The sequence below is a fragment of the Ambystoma mexicanum genome, chromosome 7p, assembly GCF_040938575.1.
Source record: "Ambystoma mexicanum isolate Mex_15411 chromosome 7p, UKY_AmexF1_1, whole genome shotgun sequence".
NCBI lineage: Eukaryota > Metazoa > Chordata > Amphibia > Caudata > Ambystomatidae > Ambystoma > Ambystoma mexicanum.
The window spans coordinates 673,591,767-673,616,696 of NC_090939.1; the positions used below are offsets into that span (position 1 = coordinate 673,591,767).

A 24,930-nucleotide genomic window follows, 5' to 3' on the forward strand; every position below is an offset into this window, starting at 1 on the left:
CTGCTCCCTCTCTGGTATCTGTTGTTAAGTTGAAGTCTCTGGATGAGTCGCTGAGCCTGAGGGTTCTTCTAGACTTTCACCTTCAGGACACGCCCTAGTAGACCTGGCCACATCTCCCGTAGTGTTCCAGTGCCTCGCTGGGCCGCTCCCTCTGCACTTCTTTTCCGGCTTATATATATATGACAATAATTTCCCTGCCTAAAATAAACCAAAGGAAGCACTATAACAAAATGATTCTGTCCCTCACACTTAGGCATACAATAACACAACAAAGTAAAATATAGCAAAATAAAACAGATCGATATCAGTTAGGTTCACAACTTTTAACAGTCTTTCCTTATGATCTGGGTGAATTCCCCTACCCCAGATTTCAGCAGGATTCTATTTAACAGTTGCAGTAAGATGAGGAAATTCTGTCTTGTAACAAAGTTCCACTTCATTTCTTTTGGTTCAAACTTGAGAACATAAAGTTCCAACTTGAATTCAGCCAACAGTTAACATTTCAGCCAAATGTTCGACGAGACTTTTCCTCTTTCCAAGTGTGAACAAAAAGCGCATAACAATTTATTTTCACCAACAAGGTTTTCCTCTTTCCACTTGTGTCACAGAGTTCATAGCAACAACTTATTATAAACCAAGAATACTTTATTCGTTCTTTAGGACCAACAAAAAGGTCTTGGTGCAGGTAATTCTGAAACACTTGGTTTAACAATATCAGATAATTCTGCAGCAGTTCATTCAACAGTTTGTGGGGACTCCATAGGATTCATCACAGTATCCTCGCAATCTTGTTTTTTTTTTAAACACTTGCTTGTACCAAGGGAGTGTGCCACCCACACTATGATCCACAGCGACACTCAAACCTCCAACTACCTGGTCTTGGCACATTGTTTGGGGTTTTCTCCTGTTCCTCCCCTTTTTGTTAGCCCTATTCCTAGAGTACTTTAGTTATCTTTGGACTTGCTTGGCATTCAATGCGTCTCTGGTAAAGTGATGGCTAAATTCTGCATTTTAACAAATGTTACTACACACCATTAGAATTAACATTTGTAGTTCTTAAAAAAACGTGCATTAATCTGTAGTAGTTTGACTGTTAATTTCACCAGAACTTAGCCTCATTGACTGAACCATCCTAGTTTGCAGACAGCTTTTATTATTTACGTGTTACTTGGAGGAAAGCATATGGATCAAATGACTTGTAAGTACAGTATTATAGGTTCTGTGCCTTACAGGTTATGCTGTATATAGCGTGTGAACAGCCGAAAGCCGTTTAGAAATGTCTAGAACACTGTACGATTATGGTGGAATTTGTCGTTTTTTAAAGCTATATTGAATACATCAATCTCATATTGCTAAAATGATGGTGGTGCCTACTGTAAAAACGTGCTGTTTTTCGGTGGGTAAGAGTATTGCCACTTAAGGCTTTTTTGTTCTGTTCCTGACTGTGACTAATAAATATTCCGCTGAAAGTATCTCATTTACCTCAACTGAACACATTATTTGATATACATTAACGAAATTATTTAATAATATAATAATTAAATTGTATTCATGTTTCTAATGGCCAGGTAAGTTTAGCTGTTATTTTTTTTTTTGCATTGATGCAGTAATAAACATTGTTAGAGAGGGTAACTAATAATGGACATTAAACATTCTTTGAAAACTTCCTTACTAATTGCAAAATGTGGCACAACCAGAGTAAACATTTTTTCATGCCTATCTTTTACCTTTATCTTGGCAATGAATTGCTCAAAAACCTGTTGACAGTTCATTTTCTTACTCTGTATTTCTTTGAATGCTGAAAGCCTAAGTTACCTTTGTCAAGATTGAAACGGCAACTTGTGCAATTGTTTGTAACTAATCCAAATGTTTCTCAGCTAAACTAGAATAGAGTTAAGTTTTCAAAACGATGCTTGCTTTCAATTTCAGTGCTGTAATTAGGGAGTGCACTCTTTCTGTGCAAGTTACCTTTCCTGGTGAAAATATTACTTAGTGAACTATTCAATCTGTTACCATACTTGAACAAGTGTATGCATGTGTTTTATACATGTAATTACGGGCCTCCATTACCAGTCTCTTTTCTAACAAGCTCATAAAATCTTTAGCTTTTTAACAAGCATGTTTGTGTATCATTAGGGTGTATGTGGATGTAGAGCTTAATCTTCCTTTGCCTGTCGGTCCAGAGAGCTTGGATATTTAAGATTCTAAATAACCCTAGGATATAACTACAGTTAAGACCGTAGAAGTATATCTTGACGCCACCCTTTCACTCACGCGTCAGGTGGATGTCATCGCCTCCTCTGCCGCCTGCACTACGAAACCTGTCATTGCCACCAGATGCTTCCTCTCTCAGGAAAGCCGTCTCACCATCGCCAGAGCAATCGTTGAGGCAAGGCTAGACTACTGTAACGCCCTGTTTGCTGGCACCTCTCAACACATTAGTAAGATGCAGGTGATCCAGAACAATGCTATCAGAGCTGCCCTCAACATAGCCAAAAGGGAGCACATCTCTGACGCCAGGAAGAAGGAGCACTGTCTGCCAGTTCGCGAACTGATCATTTTCAAGACCCTACCCATTACACACACATGCCTTTCCAACTGAGCCCCACCCTACCTCTCTCGGAAGATCAACAGAGCCCATTCAGACAGGCCCCCCAGTTTGGCATATACCAACAGGCTTAGTCTACCCAAATTCAAAAGAGCAAATCCAGAGGGGAAAACTTTCCTACCTTTGCAGCAAAACAATGGAATGCACTCTTGCCGGCTCTGATAGCAGAACAGTCATACTGGGTGTTCAGGAGAACACTGAAAACATGGCTGTTCAACTAACTCTGTAGTGAAGGCCTCGCCCCTATTGTCTTTGTTTATTCTACTGTTTTCCTCACTCTCTCCCTTGGCTCTTTTCCTTCTCTGCTCCACTAAGATTCTGCTTTACTGGTTGTAACATCACCTTGATGCCTCCGGGTTTAGTGCACTTTATGAATAAATAAATAAATACCTTATTATTCTGCTCATGCAATTCCATCCAAAAGATTACCCAGACTAGCTTCCCAAAGGTTTTGGCTTCAGACTTTACCTCTTTATGCAGTTGGCCTCCTCCCACGAGCAAGTGACTCCTAACATTATATGCACACTGTAGAAGAATGTGAAGATTGCTTGTGTTTGGAATTTTTGTCCTTCCATTTATGCCTCACTTTAAACATCAATGCTCTGTAAGATGTAGACTGCTTTGTAAAAAGGCAGGTATTGGAGGCCCTAGTCAAAGCTTATAAAGGAGGCTGCACGCTTAAAAAAAACTATATTTTGAAAAGGTTTGTTGAACAGAGCTATTCCTCTTGGACCATATGCTTGATAGGCATTTAATAAAAAACACTTTACTGTATTGATATATCAGTGTCAGCCTGCTTTATAAGTTAGCATTATAGCACATAAAGAATAATTTCTGATTAGAACTCACCTGAAACGAGAAACAAAAATGATTTGAGTCTTTTTAACAATGTTTTCTCTCTTCCTTCTCTTCCCTTCATCGTTTTGCCTTTTGTTTTACCTTATTTTTGATTGTGGCAATTCCTACACATTCTCCTTTTCATCACCCCTCTGCCTTTTCACCTCTTCCATTTCATTCCACTCATATGCATCCTTAGCATGGCAAGGCACTGACCTGATGCATAATCACGTCTTGGCTGATGATGACCAATCAAGTCTTGACTCCTTGGGTCGCCGCAGTAGTCTTTCTCGCTTGGAGCCTTCAGACCTCTCGGAAGACTCTGACTATGACAGTATATGGACAGCACATAGTTACAGAATGGGGTCAACATCTCGTAAGAGCTGCTGCTCATATATCTCTCACCAGAACTAATGCACTTCTGAGCTTTTAACAAATGCCTATTATTTCACAACTTGCTTGTCTTGGATGTATTCTTGTGGTCTGTCTCATTAACTCGCTGTTTTCCTTCTGCTAGAAGCTCCATTGCACCATTTTATACTTTACATTCATGAACAGTAATGATCTGAGAAAGGGGAGATGTATATTCAGTAATGGATATACTGTATGGTCCTTTATTTAATCGATGTGTAGCTTTATTACTTCTGTTATTTTTATTTATTGATGTCCTTTGTGATCCAACCAAGTATGTATATTATGTATTTTGTACAGAAACCTTACTGATTTGAAGCAGAGTGCCAGCGATATATTATTATTTATCCTTAGTGTTTTAACTTTGTATGCACTTTGCCTGTATGGTCCATGTAGATAGTCATCAGATCTAAAATGAAACATGGCTGAGCAAATACATACAATAATAATAGATTCCGTATGTGAATAAACCATACACTGAAGAATAGAAACATCTACAAATTCTGCATAGATATCAAATGACCCCATACTAAGTGTGAGATAGTGCAGACCAAGCGTTCGAAATACAGTGCTGTCTAGAACTTGCAAGACTTCACATTAATACGTGCACTGGGAGTGTAGTTGCCAGACTTTATTGAAATTCATGTTTGGAAACTCACAAGTATTAAAGGTTCCCCCTCAGGAAATTGGGCTTTGGCTCTACAGAAGAGAGAATGTTAAAAACAGAAACCTGATTAACAGCTTACATGTGTATATTTTGCCAAGTATTGTGGACAAAACAGATCCTCCCCAAACTAAGCTATTCTGTCCGAGTTGCCCAGAACACCATTCCTTTTCTTTCGTGGTCGTCACTTGTGTTCCTGGATCATTAAAAGTTGACAACAAATGTGCAGCCATTAGCTCAATTCATCTTAAAAAGCTCCAATCAAGTCTGATTGAAATGGTACATGACAGTGAGAATTATCCCATAAAGTCATGTTGGGCTCACGCAACCCGTTTTTAAGTTAGGCTAGAGAGCTTTCATTCTCTTCCAGTGCGCTTGAAGATGCACATTAGAGTGGGTACCTGATGCCAGTCACCTGCTCTATGATGCAGAACAAGTGCATCCTGGTAAAAGCTCTTTTATAGAGGCCGTAATTTTGCATGGAGCTGTTTAAGCTCTGAATACATTTACGAATAATGCTTTTCTAAAGCGTGTATTGTTTCCTTGCTGCTTGGCCAATTGGTGTGTTTTTCACTTTTGTGCTGCACTACATTGTTGTTGGTTTTGGTTTTCTTATTCTAAAACCTGTCCTGCACCACACGGCAAAGTGAATCTACATTACTTGACCCGTACCTAACGGCTTTACCAATGCATGTCTCAATTTGTAATATATCGTCAAACGTGTTACCAGGTACCATAATGTCATCAATCATATACTTTCCCACTCTCGGGCATTAAACTTGCATTCGACTTGAGAATATCCCGATTTAAAAACGTAAATATTCTCAAGGAGCAGTGGTTCTGAGGAAGAGAAGTGGGTGTAGTTGGTATCACTGGTTTAAGTTCAGAATGTGGCTACACATATATTTGTTCTTAATTAGGTCCATACACACGTGTGTGTTTACACAGACGGAAATTCGCCACATTCCCACCATGCATTGAGAGGAGGGGTTATGAGATAGTACTGCTTACCAAAGGGATGTTTCAATCTCCATAGAACCGTATTGTATAATTTCAGCCAGAGGAATGTTGCCAAGTAGTATGGCTATGACTGCCTTCCACTCACTATCAGAGCTCTTACCAAAGAGACATGTTGACAGTTTATAACAAACGTGTTTCAGGAAACTCTTCACCAGTCAATGAGCGTGCTTTTAAGAGCTTAGTGTAGATTGAAACACCATATAATATAGATTCTATGGAAGCCTCTGTGGTACCATGGTAGCGTCCACACAATGTTTGGTGTTAAAGGTGTACCAACCTACTCTGTTGATGCATAGGGTTTGAGAAGGAAACTGGCAATACAACTTCTTAATTAAATCGAAATTTGCAAAGGAATTTAGGTGCATTTACTTTATGATTTTTTTTTTTAATAAAGATTTGGCGAACAGATCAACCAGAATCGGAAGTCCACTCAGATTTTGATTGTATTCAGTGTTTCAGTCATGGTCTTTTGTGCATACAGGGAAAATATATGTATTTACCAACATTTTTACCAAAATGTACTTTAAATGACCAAACTGCAGCCAATACATTTAATTATAAGATCAAGTTCAAATGAACAGTTTTGAGGATCTATTTTCTTACTACTTCATAGAAGTCCCTTATGCCTTTAGCACTTTCTGATGCACAGCCATGCTCCTTACCTCTCCGCCAGTTTCCTCTTTGAGCAGAAAATAAATTAAGAGGGAGCGCATTCATTTTGTAGCTATGGACAATAGTGTGGCATTGACACTTGTCCTCTTTGCTGCTCTTGAGTAGGCATCTTTATGGAGGTGGTTGGCATGAAGGAAATTTGATTTTCGATTTTATAATATTTCTTTTTCTTTTTTTTTGGGTTAACCATTCTCTTGTTTCTGATCCCATGAGTTCATTACAATCATACCTTTCTCCAAGCTGCCCATCTACACAAATGCATGTTCTCATCAATTTCCCAACAAAAAGTGTAATTATCCGACACATTACAGAATAAAAACGGTTTTGCATTTAAAGATGTGATTCTGTAGTACATGCATATTCTGAGCACTATGGTATCTATTCTCCCTTCAACCTCCCCCCCCCCTTTGAAACTCTACTACAAGTTACACCTTTGCACATGCTATTCATTTGTTAATGATATTTCTGGAACATTGGCAGTTTGTGGACTAATTTAGGCTGCAATTAAAATGCAGTCTACACTAACCAGTAACATCACCCTCTACCCAACCAAATCTGCCACATCCATGATATTAGAAAATGTGCACTCAACCTCTCTGGTGAAGAAGCCTTTAGAGTGAAAACCCAAACCCTCATAGATACATCAGAATTACACACACACCATAGGCATTTTGTATTAACATCACATGCAAGCTAATATAGCAACTTATCCCATAGCCTCACCCACATATCTGGTCTTAAATCCCAGAAACATCAACCCATGGCCTTTACCCATTGTGCTGCACAAATTACCCATCCCACAAATTACCCTGCCTCCTCCTCCACAACAGCCTCTTTCTTCCTATATATTATCTCTGTGCTATGTTTACTGATGATCTTTCAATGCCCAATCTCCAGTTTCCTCTCTGAGGGCACAGTGTGATGACTTCACAGCTTAGGTAACAGCACAGATGAAGACCAAATGAAAACGGGACAAGTTATCTGTGAAACCTCAGGGAAACATGATATGGCAAACTTCAGTCATTGTGACCGGACAGACTCAGATGCCAGGGAGCACAGTTCACAAACTGGAAACGTTAGTGTAGAGCAATTTCCCCGGTACTTTGTTAGGTTTTTTTTCTTGTTGCAATGATATGTTCTTCTCTGCATTCCTAGATACCTCTACTGTATGATCTTACAGTGACATGCACATTAAAGAATTCCCTGACTGAGTCACACTTGACACATGTTCTGGTACTGTGTCCTCTTAACTGCATAATATAAACAATTTAGTGGGAATCCTAACCTAATGAGAAATGTAGTAGAGGTGGATTGAACTCTCCTATCTAGTCTCTCAGTTCTGCTGAGTAGTTAACATGGCATACCTCATCTCATCATTCAGGCATTCACATATATTACTTCCACTCTTTTGGTGGTAGATTGACAAATCAGGGTCCTGGATTTTTTAAAAGACTGAGTTTGCCTTCTCTATGATTTGCTTATTCAACCTCCCAGATATCACAGTGAATTGAATTTATTTTATATGGGGTATTTCTTGAGCATGCGCCTTGTTTTGAGAAGAAATGGAGCATACTATCTTGAAAGGGGTTACAGGCATATATTGCATTGTTACTGGAGTAGCACTTGTATTATGGTATAGTTAATTTTTAAAGTTAGTAGAGCACATGAAAGGGTGCATCAGGGGGGTGGGCTGTAAAGGAGAGCAGTCAACAGGAGGTGTGCGTGGCTACGTGGACTTGGGATGTTTCTCTTAGAGGGTGTGAGGAGGGTGCTGCTTGAAGAGGAGGGTCTTAATTTATTTTCTGAATTTCATGAGTAGCTGTGATTTCAATGCTATTGGGCATGAGGTTCCACAATCTTGGGGCATAGATTGAGAAAGCTTGTTTCCTGTTTTTTTATTTCTGGTGATGCACTGACCACCAGGGATGGTGACCTTGTCTGCTAGATAGTAGTGAGTATGCATGGTGACAGATGGTTATGTTTGCGGCTGGTTTTAAAGGTGACATGTGGTTGTAGGGTTAGCCAGTGAATGAGTGTGGGCATTTTGTACATATTTTTGGAGAACTTTGAGATGGGCAGTGGTGTAGAGGAGGATGCTCCTTATAGGTGCTTCTGGTTGTGGTAGGTCGGTGAATAGCATGTTTCGTCTGTCCAGATGAGATTGAATCAGGGCCTGTACAGTAAACCTGATCCCAGTGTCTGCTGAAAAGGGCTCGATTTTCCACAGTGGGAATAAATTGGTACTGTGTTGCCTAAGCTTTCTTCACTTTGTGTGTTTTAAAGGAGAAGTGACTGTGTATGTAGAATCTGAGTTTTGAAGCTCAGCGTTACATGCGGGTTAAAGTCCTAGAGGTTCATGACGAACAGCCTGTCCTAGATGTATGGGCTGTTCATGTTGTTGGTGGGGCTTGTTTTTATACACGGTCTGGAAATATAGGACTGGATCAAGGGGGAGTTTTTGTGTCTTCTATAGATGATATTTTCAGGTAGAGTTGTGTATCATCTGCGTATTGGTAGAGTTGGATGTTGTGGCTGGCGAGAAGGGTTTCTCATGGCACCATGTGTAGATAAAAAATAATGGGGGAGAGTATGGATCCCTAATAATTGTTGATATGCTAGGTCCAGTGGAGGACGGTTCTCTGATGTCCAGGTTCATTATGTTGATCAGGGCTTAACGGCCTACTGTGTCAACTGATCTGGATTATTGGAGGAGTGCCAGAATGCATGCAGGGTCTATCGTCGTGGAAGGCAGAGTTCCTCACCTACCTCTTTGATGGGGTGTGTTTCGGTGCTGTGTTTGGGTCAAAGGCCGGATTGATCGGTCTGTAAATTAGACGATCTGTGTTTGAAGTTGAGTGGCTATGACTCCGAATCCTGCCTAGGAAAGTAACATCTGTGATAATCACTTAGTTTCTAGGGTCATCGGGGTCTGGCTCTAGCTTCTTGAGCAAGGAAAGGATTTGTCTGATTTTGATGATGTGGGGAAGGTTGACACTGAGGTGCATGTTGGTTCTCTATTGCACAGTGACGAGCTACATCATATTTATTTTTATCATACCCTCTCTCACCTGTTAGACAAACTAAAACCAAAGAAGTGATGGGCGAACAGTTCCTCATTGATGACATCCAATGAGGCTGAAAAGTGTGTGGTGGGTCTTGTGGTCTCGTGCTGAAGGGATGCACCCTAGCAGTTTGGTCAGGACTTCCCCTTTTAGGATGGGATCATGCATGATTTTCACAGGACTTTTCATCCTCATATAATGGCACAGCAGGCTAAATGATGAAATTCCTGTGTTGAACACTTTTCCATTCATCATTCTTCTCTTCTTGAAAATTCTAAATTTCCTTCATGACAGTTTCTGAAACCCAATGTCTCTCTAGATATGATTTTTTGTGTTCCTGTCATGTCTACACTGTGTGCCATGACCTGGTCACTTAGATCAAGGGTATTTGAAATATCTAAACTTTCTTCTCACTTCTTCATTGCTATCTGTGAAGTTGTGATGGGATTGCGGGGGAATGAAGAGCCAAATCTTGATAGGCTTGTAGAATGCTGAGTTCTTTAATATTCCTGAGTTTGGCTTGTATTATTATTATTATTATTATTGTTTTTATTGTGCCCAGACCTAGCTTTGGGAAGCAACGTATCACTTTACAATCATAGGGGAAGCAGAGAAAAAGGGAGCAGGGAGCCAACGACAGGGGAGGCTTAATAAACTAAAGGGTGGAATCACCAGTTCTTGTCTTGTTGCAGTGCGGGGATCAGTAGAGAAAGGAGTACATTACCCTAACCCTAGTTCTACCTTTCTTAGAGACTACACAGATGTAAGTCCTTGCACCTCTTATGTGGTTACTGGTGCAACCATTCCCCCACCTTAATAGCTCTCAGGTTAACTGTGTCTAGTCTATGGTGATTGAAGAACTACCTACTGCTTTCCATAGGTTAGCCATCTCTCTGAGGTTTCCACTGCTTCGTCATTATCACGTGGCCTATAGGAAGCGTGTCTTCGCTTTAAAAGAAACTCTGGGTTATTCCCATATAGGTTGCAGAGGGATGGATTGTATTTTATGACTAGATTTCTTTTTCTATTATTCAAAATGCCTTCAGTAATTCCACTTGGTCCATTTTTTGTCAGGGTGATTCATTACAGTGGGCACCGGGCCTAATTTGACCTAATTTAAAAAAGAAAATCTAATTTTAGATTAGCATTTGTAATCTGCCACGTCCTAATGGTATTGGATGTTTGCCGTAGGATTTACGGTCTCCTGTTTCCATGCAGTAATTATTTTGTTGTAATTTACTTAAAGGAAATAACTTCGAATAGTTGTATATATTTTTGGGTTGAAGGGTAAAAGTGGGTAGTGGTTTGGTGAAGGGGTGGTAGTGTAAGGGTAGCACGGACTTGTTGTGAGAACCCCACCATAAATAGAAAAACTATTTTGAAGTAAACATTTGAAGTTATTTCCACTAAGTAAATGACCGCAAAGTAATTTATTTTGTGGAAATGACATGAAACCACAACCTAAAATATTTTTTTGTTTTGTACATATGGCTTTCCGTCCCCTGTGTTGAGTGTGTGTTGCAGGTATTGCCATTGCATATATTGTGGTGTAAAGCCAAATAATCAAGTGAAGTGTCTGGTATTATTCCCATACAGGTCTACCAGTCAGGCACTTGGGCTAGGTGGGTAGGACCTTATGAAGCGACACATCTCCTTTTGTTGACACTGCCTGCATAGAGGAAATCCTAACCTTCAGATGATGCAGTTTTGCTTTACTCTACTCATGATGTTGGCCACGCAAAACAAACTATTTTCAGGAAAGTGCTTTCTGGTTAACGGACTGCAGGACTCTGTTACAAATCCGATGTACTATGTGTTACACAGAGCTTTTACTGCAGGTTGTTACCAGCATATTAATGTTGGGGGGAGAAAGATTGCATTAAAAAAAAGTAAACCTGATTATCTACCTGTGAATACAGTTTTAAAAACACCATGCAGTAAATTATTTTTCTCACTGTTTTTTTTATTAGATTACGGTTTAGTTTTGCTTTGGTTAAACATACACACATTCAAATTTGTACGTTGTGCTTTTTAAGAATGATGCTATCTAGTTGCAGTTGAACTTCATTTTGTCAATCTAAACAATATTTTTGTTGTGTTGAAAGGGTATTGCATTTTGTGTGGAACCTCTACGCACAACGTTGTGACTATTTACCACCGTTTCCATGATGGCATTCTCTTGGTTTTTAAGATTGTCGACAAGAAGACTTAAACATGCCAAATTCGCCAAAGGTGGTGGGAACCAATTATAGGTATTATTTGTAAACCATTAAGAAAAACTTTATGGAAATGGTGGCATTCAGTCTTATGTATTCATTGTTTCTATTTTTGTGGAAATGAGTAAGGAAAAACAAAACCTTTTTGTTTATGCAATTCTGAAAGATATATATATTTATATATATTTATGTGTACAGTTTTTTTGTGCGTTCCTAGAGACCGAAACATTACTTGAGGGAGAATTGTGTTCCCTTTAACAGGACTTCAATTGCTTTCCATGTGCATTGCTTAATGTTCTGTCCTGCCAAAACCAATACGTGTTTAAGCCAAAACACAGTATTGTGAACATATTGATGTACAAAAATATATAGGTTGTATTTGTCTATACATGGAAAAAGCCCTCTCAGAAAGCAACTTCCACTCCAAATTATAAAAGTCGATGTGTACCTAAATGTTGCATTGTATTGTACAGTATGAATATAATTGTTTTGTGGTTATTTTTGGCAATAATGTGTTCGTTATTTTTTTTCAAGAGATGTAAATCTCTGTTCTGTACAGTTTCAATAAATTTTGCCTTTGCTAGCCTGTGACTTCAATAGTTCATGATTTTTCAGACAAAGAAATTACAGCATAACTCACAGCAGCTTAATTGTCTGTGCCTTCCCACTGAAATCAGCCGTCTACCCCAAAAAATCTAGCTGCAGTTTCCACGCAAGTTGCTTTAATAGCGATTTTCATTTTTCCTAGCCAATTCTCAAGTGATCTAAACAGTCTAGAGACATTTTTTTCAATATATTTTCTCCATACCTGTTTTTTCATTCTTTTGCTTTGTCTCATGTCTTTGTGTGCTCCTTTTATTTCACATGTTAAAGTATTTGTATTTCTTGAAATCTATTTCCATTTACTCTTTCATTCCCAGTACATTTGGTAATAGACCTTTAGTCGCACCTCCTCTTGTGGCTTGGTAACTATAGATGATAGCACAGGACAATTATTTACCTCTGTTTATAGTAGCAGAAATTCAGTGTGCTTTCCACCCGACTACTCAGAGAGATTATGGAGACAGGCCCTAAAGGTTCATGAAGAGCATGGTGGCGCAAGATATGCAGAATCCAAGCAAACGGAACAAATTTGCACAAGACACAATCATTACAGCAAAATGTTACAAAGCATCAAATTCTGTATAAAAGCTCAGGATGAATCGTTGAAGAATGTTTAGTTTTAGGAACAGAAAATGTGCTAAACTACTCTCCACCATTCATGTCAGAGAGGAATTCAAATTGGCTAACAGGCATCTGCTATTGCCGGAACAGAATATGTTGTATGTACACGTTACCTCCTTTGAAAGATCCGTTGCCCGGCACAACATGACCATGGTGCATTCAAATTTGATTAATATACCGTGTGTGGTCCAAACTGAAGTTGGTCTCCGCACCACATAAGTCATACCTTTACATGAGGCTTGTAAGCCAAGATAGTCCCATAAAAGTCTGTATGTGCTGTTTTGCTACATAATATTACGTCTCCACGTTATTTTTTTAAATGTTTGTGTTGTCTGTCAATTCTGAGAACCTATTGGGCACCTGGCTTGGCAGCTTGACAGAAAATGTCAGTCCAACTTGACTATCCAGGAATTGGCCAAAGGCATTGCAAGGTAACCAACCATTAAACGTAAACCTCTTGTGATGTGTGCTAGATGTTTTTAAAGAATTCCCCAAAGGGACACTATCAATGTTCCCCAGTTGGCTGTCCCATCTCCTCCCGACCAAGCTAGTTACCAGCACACATTGGAAATTTGCTTTACTGTAAATAAGAATTCATTTTTATCTCTGCCACTTGCATAACAAAAACACAATCACCAGCTCGTAGCCTCGTTAAGTTTCTCAGTGCACATTGCTTTTGAAAACTGTAATAATTTGACTTGGCTTCAGCGTTTGTGCATCATTTATTATGAGACTGGTTCATTAATTGGACTTCTGTTTGGATCAATACAGTCATAAAATACCTTTGGATGCAATAAAAAATGTATTTGACCCGTTTACTCCTTAAAGAGAAACAGTAAGTACATTTGAAAGCAGAGATTTCACGAGGTCTTAAAACACCGTTTTGAAAAGAGGGGAGATCAGATGCATAGCATTGACAGTATGTTGAAATTGTACAATTGGATTGACAGTGTCCCTTTAAATGTGTTAAGTGACCAAGAAATATTTTTGAAAGGATGATTTGGAATCTTATTATGTCTTGACCAAAAATTGGCTACTTTTTTAGCTTCAGAGTTTGTGCACACCATGAGACGTATCATTTGTTTTGCAGTTCATAGCTTTTTGTTACCTATAGACCTTTGTTTGAATATAAAAGAACTGAAAGCAACAGTACAACCAAATATATTTTCTACAAATTGCTAATCTAGCTTTATTCATTTCAATGTATTTGATACCTATGTCTGTTCCATTTTCAACAATTGTGCAATGTTTCCTTTATATCCTTGCTGTGCAGGCAATACACACATTGTTACTACACATGGAACTTCCAAACTCTGATAGAGCTTGCAAATTCCTTCAGAGTAAAGCGCATCAGTGCAGTGTACACACGTGCTTCCACCTTCAATTAAGGTCAACACCTTCACCCTTCCTAAAAATCTACTCGGCCAGGCATCCTTTGTCCGTTGTCACTATCTACTTAGGCATATTTGTGTTTCTCTCATATATCACAGAAAATGCATGTTTACATTTTCCTTTTTGTCCCCCTAGATTTTCCACCTTCATGTTTCTGTTTCTCTGAATCACTTCTGGAGTTTTCCTTTATGCCTCATAAGTCTGATGTCAAAGACTATGTTGCTTGTGATTTATTTTCTGTATCACGTTGCGTCGGCATTCTCAGGGGAAGGCTTCTTCATGTTTGCTCTAGTGGTATGTACTGTAGGCCTTACATCTTCAATGCAAGGATATGGTGTAGAGAAAGAACATTGCAGGTTGGTGGTGAGCGAAAGAGCACTCCAAGGGCCGATTTGGAGTGATAGATGAGCCATCTTGCTCCAATTTAAGGAGTACTAGAATTACACAAACTGTGTCCTGTTGTTTCTTAGCCAGGACATCAGGGCCCACACTGTACATTTCAATAGGCTCCTGGGTTACTATCTCTAGCGGTGTATGTATTGCACAGCACCCATCTGGTTAGTCAATGACCACCAGTACGAGTGTTGCTGGAGGGGGCAACAGCGTTCCTTTACAGGTGCAGGTGACCCCAGTGGAATCTTACATCTACTGGAGATTAAATATATTCAGACACTGCAACCCAATTTATACTGGGATACCTCAGAGCTCTTTCTTGTCTAGAGACTCGAACTAAAGGACTGGGCATGGAGAGACTATTTGGGGCTATGTCCAAATCAGTTGACATTTTTTGGTGGCTAGAAATTATTGTTTTCATTGCCCCAGAACCCATGAGGTGGTCTGTCTGGTTGCCTGTTCTTGATGATGCCTTATACTTTCTTTGCTTTTCTTTTCCACTGTAGTAATGTTGAATATTCTTGTTTTTTTATTTTTTTTTATAACATACTGTACCATTGTGTGCCTTTTGGTAACTCTTCATGTCTACAGCCCTGCAAAATACTTATGCTTTTTTTGTCTGCTCTTTAAAATGCATCTAAATAAAAGGTTATGTATTCTTCCCTTCAAGGGAGTTTTCTAATAAATGGCTATGGTGCAGAGACCTTTGTGGACCTTGAATGCTCAGGGAGTTGCAGGATTTTATTTGCAAACTGTATGGAACTCATGGTGGCAACAGTAAAGCCAGACACAAGTGATCACAGTTCAAGGGTGTTTATTAAACTGTATAGGTAGGTTGGAAAAACGCTTAATCTAAAACTAAATTTAAGAAGGGAGCAAGCTACGACCATCACATAATAAGGCAGTTCTAGTGGCATCTTGTCAAATAAAAAGGCCTATACTGAAAAAAATATATTGCCAATCCTTGCAACTAAATACAAAGTGTGGCATAGGGTTCATAAGAAAGAAAGAAGTGTTCACAAAATTATAAGTCAGGATGTGGTAGCCGGGGTCTCCGTTCCCCACGTTTTGAGCACGGGACAAGGCGGGATTCCTGAGCACAGCACACTCGAGCTTTCCCAGCACGAGACTGCAGTTCCGTTCTCAGATATCAGGATCTTCGGTGGTTAAGTCTCTTTTATACAAAAAAAGAAGACTCTTGCCTTCGAGGACCTGATGTGTTCAAAATAACCAAACACAAACTTCTTTTCCATTTGTACGTTGGGTGATGCCTTTTCACCCCTGGATCCCCCTCTTCTGGATTCAGACCCTTCTTGAATGTTAGCCTCCCTTTTTCCTAAACTATTTCCCCTGTTCCATTTCCAAGTCTTAATGTCCTTTTAGACAATCCACTGTGGACATCCCTCTGTCGGGTTCACTCTTATCAACACACAATGTTCATTGGGGCATCATGCTTCGCCCCGTTCTGCAGGCATCCCTCTGTCGGGTTCACGTTTGCCAGCCTCACAGCTCCTTCTCCTTTCTCACTATGTGGGATTTGCTTCCCTTCATTTTCCATTTAGATGTCGGTCAAAGACTTTCGACTGTTCAGGGGGTTTTGTTAGATGCCTGTAGGACCTCTTTGACCTTTTAGTTGCGGCTCTCCTAACACCTTCTGGTATCAGTAGTTTCAACAATAGGGGGAATCAACCAGAATCTCTCGAGTGAGCACCCACGTGGTGCCAGACCGCTCTGTAGCTGGTTTACCCCTGAGGTGTTAATTTTTGATTATCCCTTAATTTTCCATTTGCAACTTTCATTCAACACAGTTCGGTTTCTTATCGGTTGGCTTTTCTTGTCTTTGGAGTCAAAGATGGTACCACGGTAGCAAGCGTCTCTCCCTGTCCTGGTTATCTGTGTAGGAGTGCTCTGTGTGCCATTGACATATACTGTAACACAAGCTGGCTATTGTTCGCGGTCTTATGATTCCTTTCACAGAGACTTTGGGTGTCCAGCTCGAAAAGGGCAAGGTCACTTCTCTCCTTTTTGCCCTTTAGGTTTTCACTGCCTTTCTCCTTCTCTTGAACTGCCGCCCTGGGATAACTCTCATTGTGCAGTCTGCCTTGCTCATAGTGTGCTCTCATGCTCCACCTTTTATCCTTGTGGGGAAGGGAAAGGGCCGTCCGGGTTCGGTAATTCTGGTCAATTGCCTGACTTTGCCTGACCCTTGTGTTGGGACATGTCAGGTAAACCGCTCTGGTGTTAAGTCAGTTGTCTTTTGTGTTGTGAGAAAGTGTTTGTGTCGGGAAAGGCGGGGGTAGAGTTTGTGTGTCCTAGGTGGTAGAATGGGGAAAAGATGTTATAATAAGGTGAATACTGCGTCTCACCCGTCAGTGTCTCGCTTCCACTCCCGAGGACCCCCGCCCCATCCAGGTGATCCTCCTGCACTGGTCCACCCCCAGGAACTGGATCCAATAGCGATGGCAGTGTCCTGGCCACCTGGATCACACATCCCCGGGGACTAGTCAGGGAGACACCTTCGGGTTTCTCAAAAACCAAAAATGAGTAAAGTAAATCTAGACAGCCTCTTGGACAAGGCTTCACATGATGATGAAGATTAATGTGTCCCACATCTCGGCTCAAGGCATAGCGACCCTCGACACACCGTCAGGAAGTTATCTACTTTCATCTTGGAAGAACAACGTAGTACGGGAGTTATAGTCCATCTCCCTGTTCAGCAAGTTTCCTTGATGATGAATTCCTTGTACTAGGACTTTGATGCCTTCTTGATCTTTCACAAGTTTGTATCTTTGGTTCCAAGAGGACAAGCTTATATACATAAAGCTTTTAGAAATGAAAGCAATAGTCCTACTGGGAAAAGCTCTAATGCCTTGACATTTAGCAATAATCAGGATATGACTCGTTCAGAATATGACTCATTTTGAGCCATCTATCAATAATGGTGTAGTTGTGGGCTCTATACAAAACTAATGCCCTTTCTTCACCTGTCCTTAGAGGCAGGAATCTGTGGGCAGATGAGCTCAGTAGATTTCACCACTCTCTAAACATGTGGTTTTGCCATACAGAGGTACTAATCCTTCCTAAATTGGAGTCCGTAGCAGGAAATGTAGCTTCCTTTTAGTTTTATCCCTAAGTACACCACTTAGATGTTGAGGATCCAGGGCATGATTCTTCAACCTGAATACAGGGTAGCCTATCTTTCTAATAAATGTTTGCTTCCCAAACTCCTCCACAAATTGCAACAAAGCTCTCCCAGCAAAACTATGCTTGACCACGTTCTGGTTCACAGATGTCATGGGAAGGGGTGCCCCACCATTCCCTGCTGTCCTAAATGGGAAATATATTGCCCCTACATTTACTTGGTAAACATTTGTTGCTAGCACTTTTTGGGTAAAAGGACAGTCTAATCCTAATTCAGGCAACGGAATAAATACACCAAGTACCCTTACTGGAATAAATGGTCACCTGGCAATTAGCCAGACTATGCCTTTAACATGCCAATTATCTTTGCTATACTATATAAGGTCCTCTATGCTATTACTGGTATCTACGTTAATTCCTGTTTCCTCTACCTGTTCTTCTAGGTTTACTCTGGTGGAGGCTTTTCTTTTTAAAATTCTGACAAATCTGGCATCTTTTCCTGGCTTTCAAGAAGCCCCATACACTCAGAGATGTATTTTATTTATTATCCATTTGTAAGGTGCTTATGCATCAAGAAATTGTTTCAAAGCGCCCAATTGTGTTTTAAATACTGTTTTAGTTGTTCTGACTCAAGCAGGCCTTTGAGCCCATTCATTCCATGGACATTAAACTTGCATGGCTCCAAGCCTGGTCTCCCAAGGAGCCCTTTTGGGCTCATCACTTGAGTATGAAATGGGCTTGCAATATTTTGTATGTTAGGATGGCTACGGGATACATTTTTCTAGTAAAAAAAAATCTTTCCTTGGCTATGGAAACATCAATCCAACCATAAAGCATCCAATGATTCTATTTTCTGCTGGATTGCATCTTGAAAATGTCATTGGGATTTTATAGTCATCCCCACTATCGAAATAAGTTGCACCTCAGACATGTCGACTGCATACACTATGACGTTTGTATCTGCTCTAAAGCAAAGGCTGTTTTTAATAAGCCCACTTTAAAGAATATTTTCAGATTGACCAGTTTGGACGTTGTCATGGTCTTCCATTTGAAATTTCATTGTTGGGAGTCTTCTTGTGGGTAAGAAAAAGGAGGACATGGATGTAACAGTAAGGACAAGTTATTCACCCGAGTAGGTGAAGCACTCTGTCTAATTTCCTTAATATAACATTCCTATCATTTCCGCCATTTCTAAATATGTCTAACTTTGCAGTAGGGGGCGAGAAAAAGAGAAGTCAGAGAGGCCAAGCAGGGGAATTAGAGACTGGGCTGGCAATGTGGATTCTACTGCAGATGGGCCTTTTCTACAGTGCTGAGGTGTGTGCCCTGATACAGATATTTATGGTGAGTGAATACACTATAGGAAAGATGAGCTGAAGGATTTAGACATGTTTTTCTTCTGCGCATATATTTTTCAAGTGCTCCATCTCCCAAACTATTTGAATGTACCAGTTGTTTTCCTTACTCGCCACATACAGCTTTTAATATCATTGATCAGATCATCCGACCATTACATTGTTATAGTGCTCCCTACCCCTTGTAAAACATCACAAATAGTAAATTTAAAGTGAACTATTGTCTCTTTTTTGATTTTATAACATATAAGATGTATTTGATTGCTATCACAACTAAGACCAATGAAGATGGCTTTCATTGTTTAATTTTCTGGAAATTCAATTACTATGGGAAGAAAGGCATTCATATATGTGCCGACAGTAATTGAAACCGGGTTTGGTATTACTGTTGCTTTAATGAAGCCCATGAATTGAATACTTTGCCCTATCTTGTTAGACTGTGTGTGTCTTACAACAATACCAGCATCAATGTAGTGAATGCAGTCGCAACCTAGAGCTATTCTTGGAGAGATTTCCTACACCCAAGCAGTCAATTGGCAACATGACTAAATTTCATTAAATGCTTTAGTGTTGTTTCTCCAGCATGGGGTCTGGCATGGATTCATATGCTCATGAATATTCCCCGTCGTCAGGCTGGGAATCCTCGGTAAAGAAAAAATCAGTATCAGTTTCGTTTCTTTCTTAGTAGTAACCAATCACTGATCTCTGGGTCATACTGCCCCCAGCCAATGACTGCCCTCTCCCTAAGCCCCGCCTCTGACAGCCATCCTCAGATTTTTACCGCACGCTCAAGTATTGGGAGTCCTCGTGTTTAGCTCTCTCTGAGTTTTTTTTACTGCTTTTTCACGTTTTTTCAGGAGAATTTCTCATTTTTTCGGTTTAATCGAGCCTCAAGCTCCACCATTTCTACTTCTGATAACGGGGACCCGTTTCGGAATTGTTCTACGCCCCTCAAGGGTGAAGTTTTTGTCGAGTTCACACTTCTCGGAGGATTCCGGGAGATCTGCGGCCTACCTCAAGGACATGGCCCAGGACAAAGGGAGCTCGACGCCCGGATCCAAGCTGTTCAGGAACTGCCCTAGATGCGGATTATATAACGTTTTCAAGGAGGACGAGCATTCGCGATGTCTCTACTGCCTCCATGGGGACAAGATGCACGTGGAGAAGGACTGTGCATTCTGCAAGAACCTTTCTGAACAGACCAAACAAGATTGTCGTTCCCACCTCGCCACCTGGCTGGAGAAGGGCACAGCAAGTGAGAAGGTGAAGAAGAAGTCTGAGCGGGCTTCTAAGTCCTTTGAGGGCGCCCTGGCGATGGGGGCCCAACAGAAGGCCAAGCACCGTGAGTTTGCGGGCTCCGGGAGCGCCGAAAGGTCGGGCTCTTCGGTTGCCAAGCAGGGCGCTACTTCCCCGGCACGTTTGACCATGAGCCAGCGCTCTGGGTCAGGGAAGAGGAAGTCTGAGAACCCTGGTAGGCCGCTGGAGCGGACCCAGTCGATCTCGAAGGGGGAGCGAGGCGTTGACCCTCCCCCCCAAGGCGAAGGCCCAGGACGCACCTAAGGTAGGCCTCTACCGAAGTGGTCTCTGCGACCCTGGCGGAGCCAGCTGAGACTACGCCAATGGAAACGGCCTCTGGGCCCAGAGTGTCCCTGCCGCCGCAGAGGGAATCCTCTATCCAGCCCATCGCTAAGACCCCCGTGAAGCCCCCGGCTGAAAAAGAGGGGGGGGCGGTGGCCGTTACAGACTCAGAATCAGCCTCTGAGGAGGAACTGGTGGAGACCGAGAGGGGCCTCAACGAGAGGTCCATAGGCCTCAACGAGAGGTTCATAAACCCCAATGAGAAGTTCGAGAAGGTTCGATCCCAGGGGACGGTCCCTGCTGACGTGATCGAGGATAGCGACGAGGACGACGAACAGGGCCCACTGGAGCGGCCATCCTGTCTGTCGCAGCCATTGCTCGAGCCCCAGGATAGCTCGGCGGCCATTTTGTTGGCAATCCAATCCTTATGTACCGAGAGAAGGACGAGATTACCATGCACCCCGACGGAGGAGCCAGAACCAGGCCCGTCGGGAAGCCCTCCGAACAAGCGGAGGAGAGTCCACCCGGCTCCGCCCTTCGTGCCTGCGAGACTGGTGGACCCCTCATACCCCTCGCCGGGAGAGGATACGGCGACAGATACGGGGACGGACGATGAAGGCGGCGATGACACAGTAAACATCCCGTCCTCATCCCCCCCCGCGGGCGTCCCCAGCCGACGAGGTTGGCTCTTTCCACGCCATGATAAGCAGGGCATCTGAGCTCTTCCAGCTCTGCCTTGAAGAACAGAAAAAGGAGGGGTTTCTGTACCAACGACGAGAGGCTAAGAGGAAGACGGTCCTCGCGGTACCTTTACTCGATGACATCTGGGACGAGGGGCTTGCTGTCCTCAAGAACTCTGCCACGACACCCGCCAAGAGGGACAGTTACGAGAAGAAGTACCGAGTCCCCGATGCCGCCCCCTTGTCTCTCAGGGCCCAGCCCACGCCGGACTCGGTCGTCTCGGCAGCGGCTAAGAAGAAGGCAGCGGGCGCGGCGGCCTCAACTTCCACTTCCCCGCCGGACAGCGAGGGTAAGAAGTTGGACGCTATGGGACGACGAGTCATCTCGTCGGCGGCGACGAGGATTAAGGCGGCCAATGCCTTAGCGATCGTGGCCCGCTACGACAGGGAGCTCTGGTTCAAGATAGCTCCCTTGCTAGATTTCCTGCCTGATGACAAAAGGGCGGAGGCCCTGGAAATTCTGCAGGAGGGCGAGGTGGCATCGGATCACGCCATTACGGTGGCAACGCACATTGCCGATACCCGATTTCGCCAACTGGGCAACAGAGTTTGCCTCCGATGACGAGGATGGCTCAGGGCGACAGACTTTCACCAGGACGTCCAGACCAGAGTGTTGGACATGCCGTTCGACAGCAACAACCTCTTTGGTAAGGCGGTGGATGAGTCTCTACAGGCCATCAAGACCGACTCGGTGACAGCCCGGGCCCTTGGGGTGCTTCAGCAGCGACGGCCCTTTCAGAGCTCTGGAGGCAGACAGGGTGCCTCCAAAGGATCCAGCGGTGGCTCCTCCACTTACCGCCAGGCGGCCCGCTCCTCTTCCCAGGAGGCCTACAGAGCTCGCGGCAAGCAAGCGGGTTCCCGCCGTCATCGCCAAGGAGGCCAAGGGGGCAAGGCCGCTTCCAAGCAAGACTGACCCGGCCGGGTGGTCGGGCCCCCACCGAAGCACCCCAGTGGGAGGCCGACTGCCGAAGTTCGTCAGGGTGTGGGAGTCCATCTCCACCGATCGGTGGGTGTTGGACACCCTGGCCAACGGGCACTCGCTGGAATTCCTAAAGAAGTGCCCTCGCATTCCGCCCGTGGCCAGGAAGGAGAATCACGTCCCTCAACTGCTGTTGGAGGTAAAGGCGATGCTCAAGAAAGGTGCCATCGAGCTCGTCCCCAGGGGGCTCCGGGGCTCCGGAGTATACTCAAGGTACTTCCTCGTCAGGAAGAAGACAGGCGGTTGGCGCCCCATCCTAGACCTGCGTCGGTTAAACGAATACATCAAAGCGCAGAAATTCAGGATGGTCACCCTCCAGCATGTACTGGGCAGCTGGAGGAAGGCGACTTCCTATCGTCGCTGGACCTGGAGGATGCCTACTTCCACATCCCCATTCTAAAAAGGCACAGGAAGTTCCTCAGGTTTGTGGTTCAAGGACGCCACTACCAATTCAGGGCCCTACCGTTCGGATTAAAGTCGGCACCCAGGGTTTTCACCAAGTGCCTGGCACCAGTGGGGGCGCAGCTGCGCCTGCAGGGGATCCACGTCTACCCCTACCTGGACGACTGGCTAATCCAGGCAAGGTCAAAGGAACTCGCCGTCGATCATACGGCGAGGACCGTCCGGTTGCTCACAGAGCTGGGGTTTTCCATCAACTACCCCAAATCCCACCTGGTTCCGTCGCAAGTAGCACTGTTTTTGGGGGCGAAGCAATTGGCCTCCCCTTCAGAGGAGAGGACCAAAACTATCCTGGGCAAGGTACGGCGACTGTTAGCCACGGACGTGACCAGGGTGAGGTCCATCAAGTCCCTTCTCGGGATGATGTCCTCATGCATCTACCTTGTGGCCCTTTGCAGACTTCGGATGCGTCCGCTACAGGAGTTCCTCGATGCACGCTGGTTTCAGGCAGAGGGCTGCTTCGAGGACAGGATCCCCCTCGACGAGGAGTTCCGTCGGGCGATCCTATGGTGGGGCACCCAGGCTCACCTCACGGCGGGTATGGACTTTCAAACCCTGGCGTTTCAGGAGACGGTGACTACGGATGCCTCTCTGGAGGGTTGGGGGGCCCACACCGGAGATCTCCACGCAAGAGGCCTTTGGCTTCCGGAGGAGAGGTATCTTCACATCAACATCTTGGAGGTCCGTGCAGTGTTCTGGGCGCTCAAGTTGTTCCTCCCGTCCCTCAAGGACAAAGTGGTGAGGATCTTCACCGACAACACCACTACGATGTTCTACATACGGAAGCAGGGGGCACCAGATCCCCAGCCCTATCCAAGGAGGCCCAGGATCTGTCTCACTGGGCCGTCGCCCAGGGGATGTTTCTGGTTCCCTTCCACCTGGCAGGAATAAAAAACACCATCGCCGACTCACTCAGCAGGGAGCTGCGCTCGTGCCACGAGTGGTAACTGCGCCAGGATCAAGTGGATCAACTCTTCCAACGATGGGGCAAACCCCAGATCGACCTGTTCGCGACGGCGATGAACTCCAAGTGCCAGAGGTTCGCCAGCAGGTTCCCACAGCCGAGGAGCATGGGCGATGCTTTCTCATTCCCTTGGGAGGGCCTGTTTCTATACGCATTCCCTCCATTGCCGTTGCTGCTCCGCCTCATCAGCCAGCTCAAGAAGTCCAGGTGCAGGATGATCCTCGTCTCACCGGCGTGGCCGAGGCAGGTCTGGTTCCAGTCAGGCTGCCGGCGGACACGGATCTTCTCTCCAGAGAAGGAGGCGCCATTCTACACCACGACCCACAGTCGCTGAACTTGCAGGCCTGGCTTCTGCAGCACTAGAGTTTGGAGGGTACGAGATCCCGGCTGATTGCAGAGAGGTTCTTGCAAAAGCCAGGGCGTCCTCGACTCTCAAGTGTACGGTCATAAATGGAAGAGGTTCTCTGTCTGGTGCCGTGCACAGAAGATTAACCCTCTGCGGATTACGACCCCTCAAGTGCTGCCGTACTTACTGTCGCTGGCCAAAGCTGGACTGGCTCACGCCTCCATACAAATTCATCTGGCTGCCATCTCCCGATAAACCAGGACTACGGGACGGGCGTCCTTGTGGTCGCATCGCCTGGTAAAAGAATTTATGAAGGGACTATTCCGATCATTCCCGCCGGTGTAGGCCCCTGCCCCGGCGTGGGAACCTAATGTGGTGCTGACCAGGCTCATGGGAGCCCCATTCGAGCCTATGCATTCGGCGCCCTTGAAGTTCCTGTCATGGAAGACAGCGTTCCTGGTGGCCATCACCTCTGCATGACGAGTGGGAGAGATTCAGGCCCTATCTTGCAAGCCTCCATACTTGACTTTTCATGACTCAAGGGTAGTGCTTAGGACGCACCCCTCCTTCATGCCAAAGGTGCCGTTGGACTTCCACCTCAACGAGCCCTTGGTGCTACCAGTTTTCTTCCCGTCGCCTTCGACGCCGGCCGAGAGGACTTTGCACTTGCTGGATATAGCTAGAGCGCTGAAGTTCTGCGTGGACCGCACAAAGAGTTTTCGGAAGACGTCACAGCTATTCGTGAACTTTGGGTCTGTGAATCAAGGGAAGGCTCTCTCGAAGACTTCCATTTCCAGATGGCTCTCCGGTTGCATCATGCATTGTCACCGGTTGGCAAACCGATCGCTGCCCGGCTGTCCGAGAGCCCA

The 24,930-nt window shown here is 43.9% G+C and overlaps 1 protein-coding gene across 5 annotated transcripts in view; it reads left to right on the plus strand.

The window, feature by feature from the left end:
- ARHGEF7 (Rho guanine nucleotide exchange factor 7) overlaps window positions 1–24,930 on the plus strand; it is a 1,715,641-nt gene that overhangs the window by 1,500,071 nt on the left and 190,640 nt on the right. For 3 of the 5 annotated variants that reach the window (XM_069636766.1, XM_069636767.1, XM_069636770.1), the window contains one exon: window positions 3,645–3,821. The exons of the other annotated variants lie outside the window; for them this stretch is intronic. In XM_069636766.1, the coding sequence (XP_069492867.1) occupies window positions 3,645–3,821 (177 nt within the window). The remainder of the gene's footprint in view (window positions 1–3,644; window positions 3,822–24,930) is intronic. 5 annotated transcript variants of the gene reach the window in all.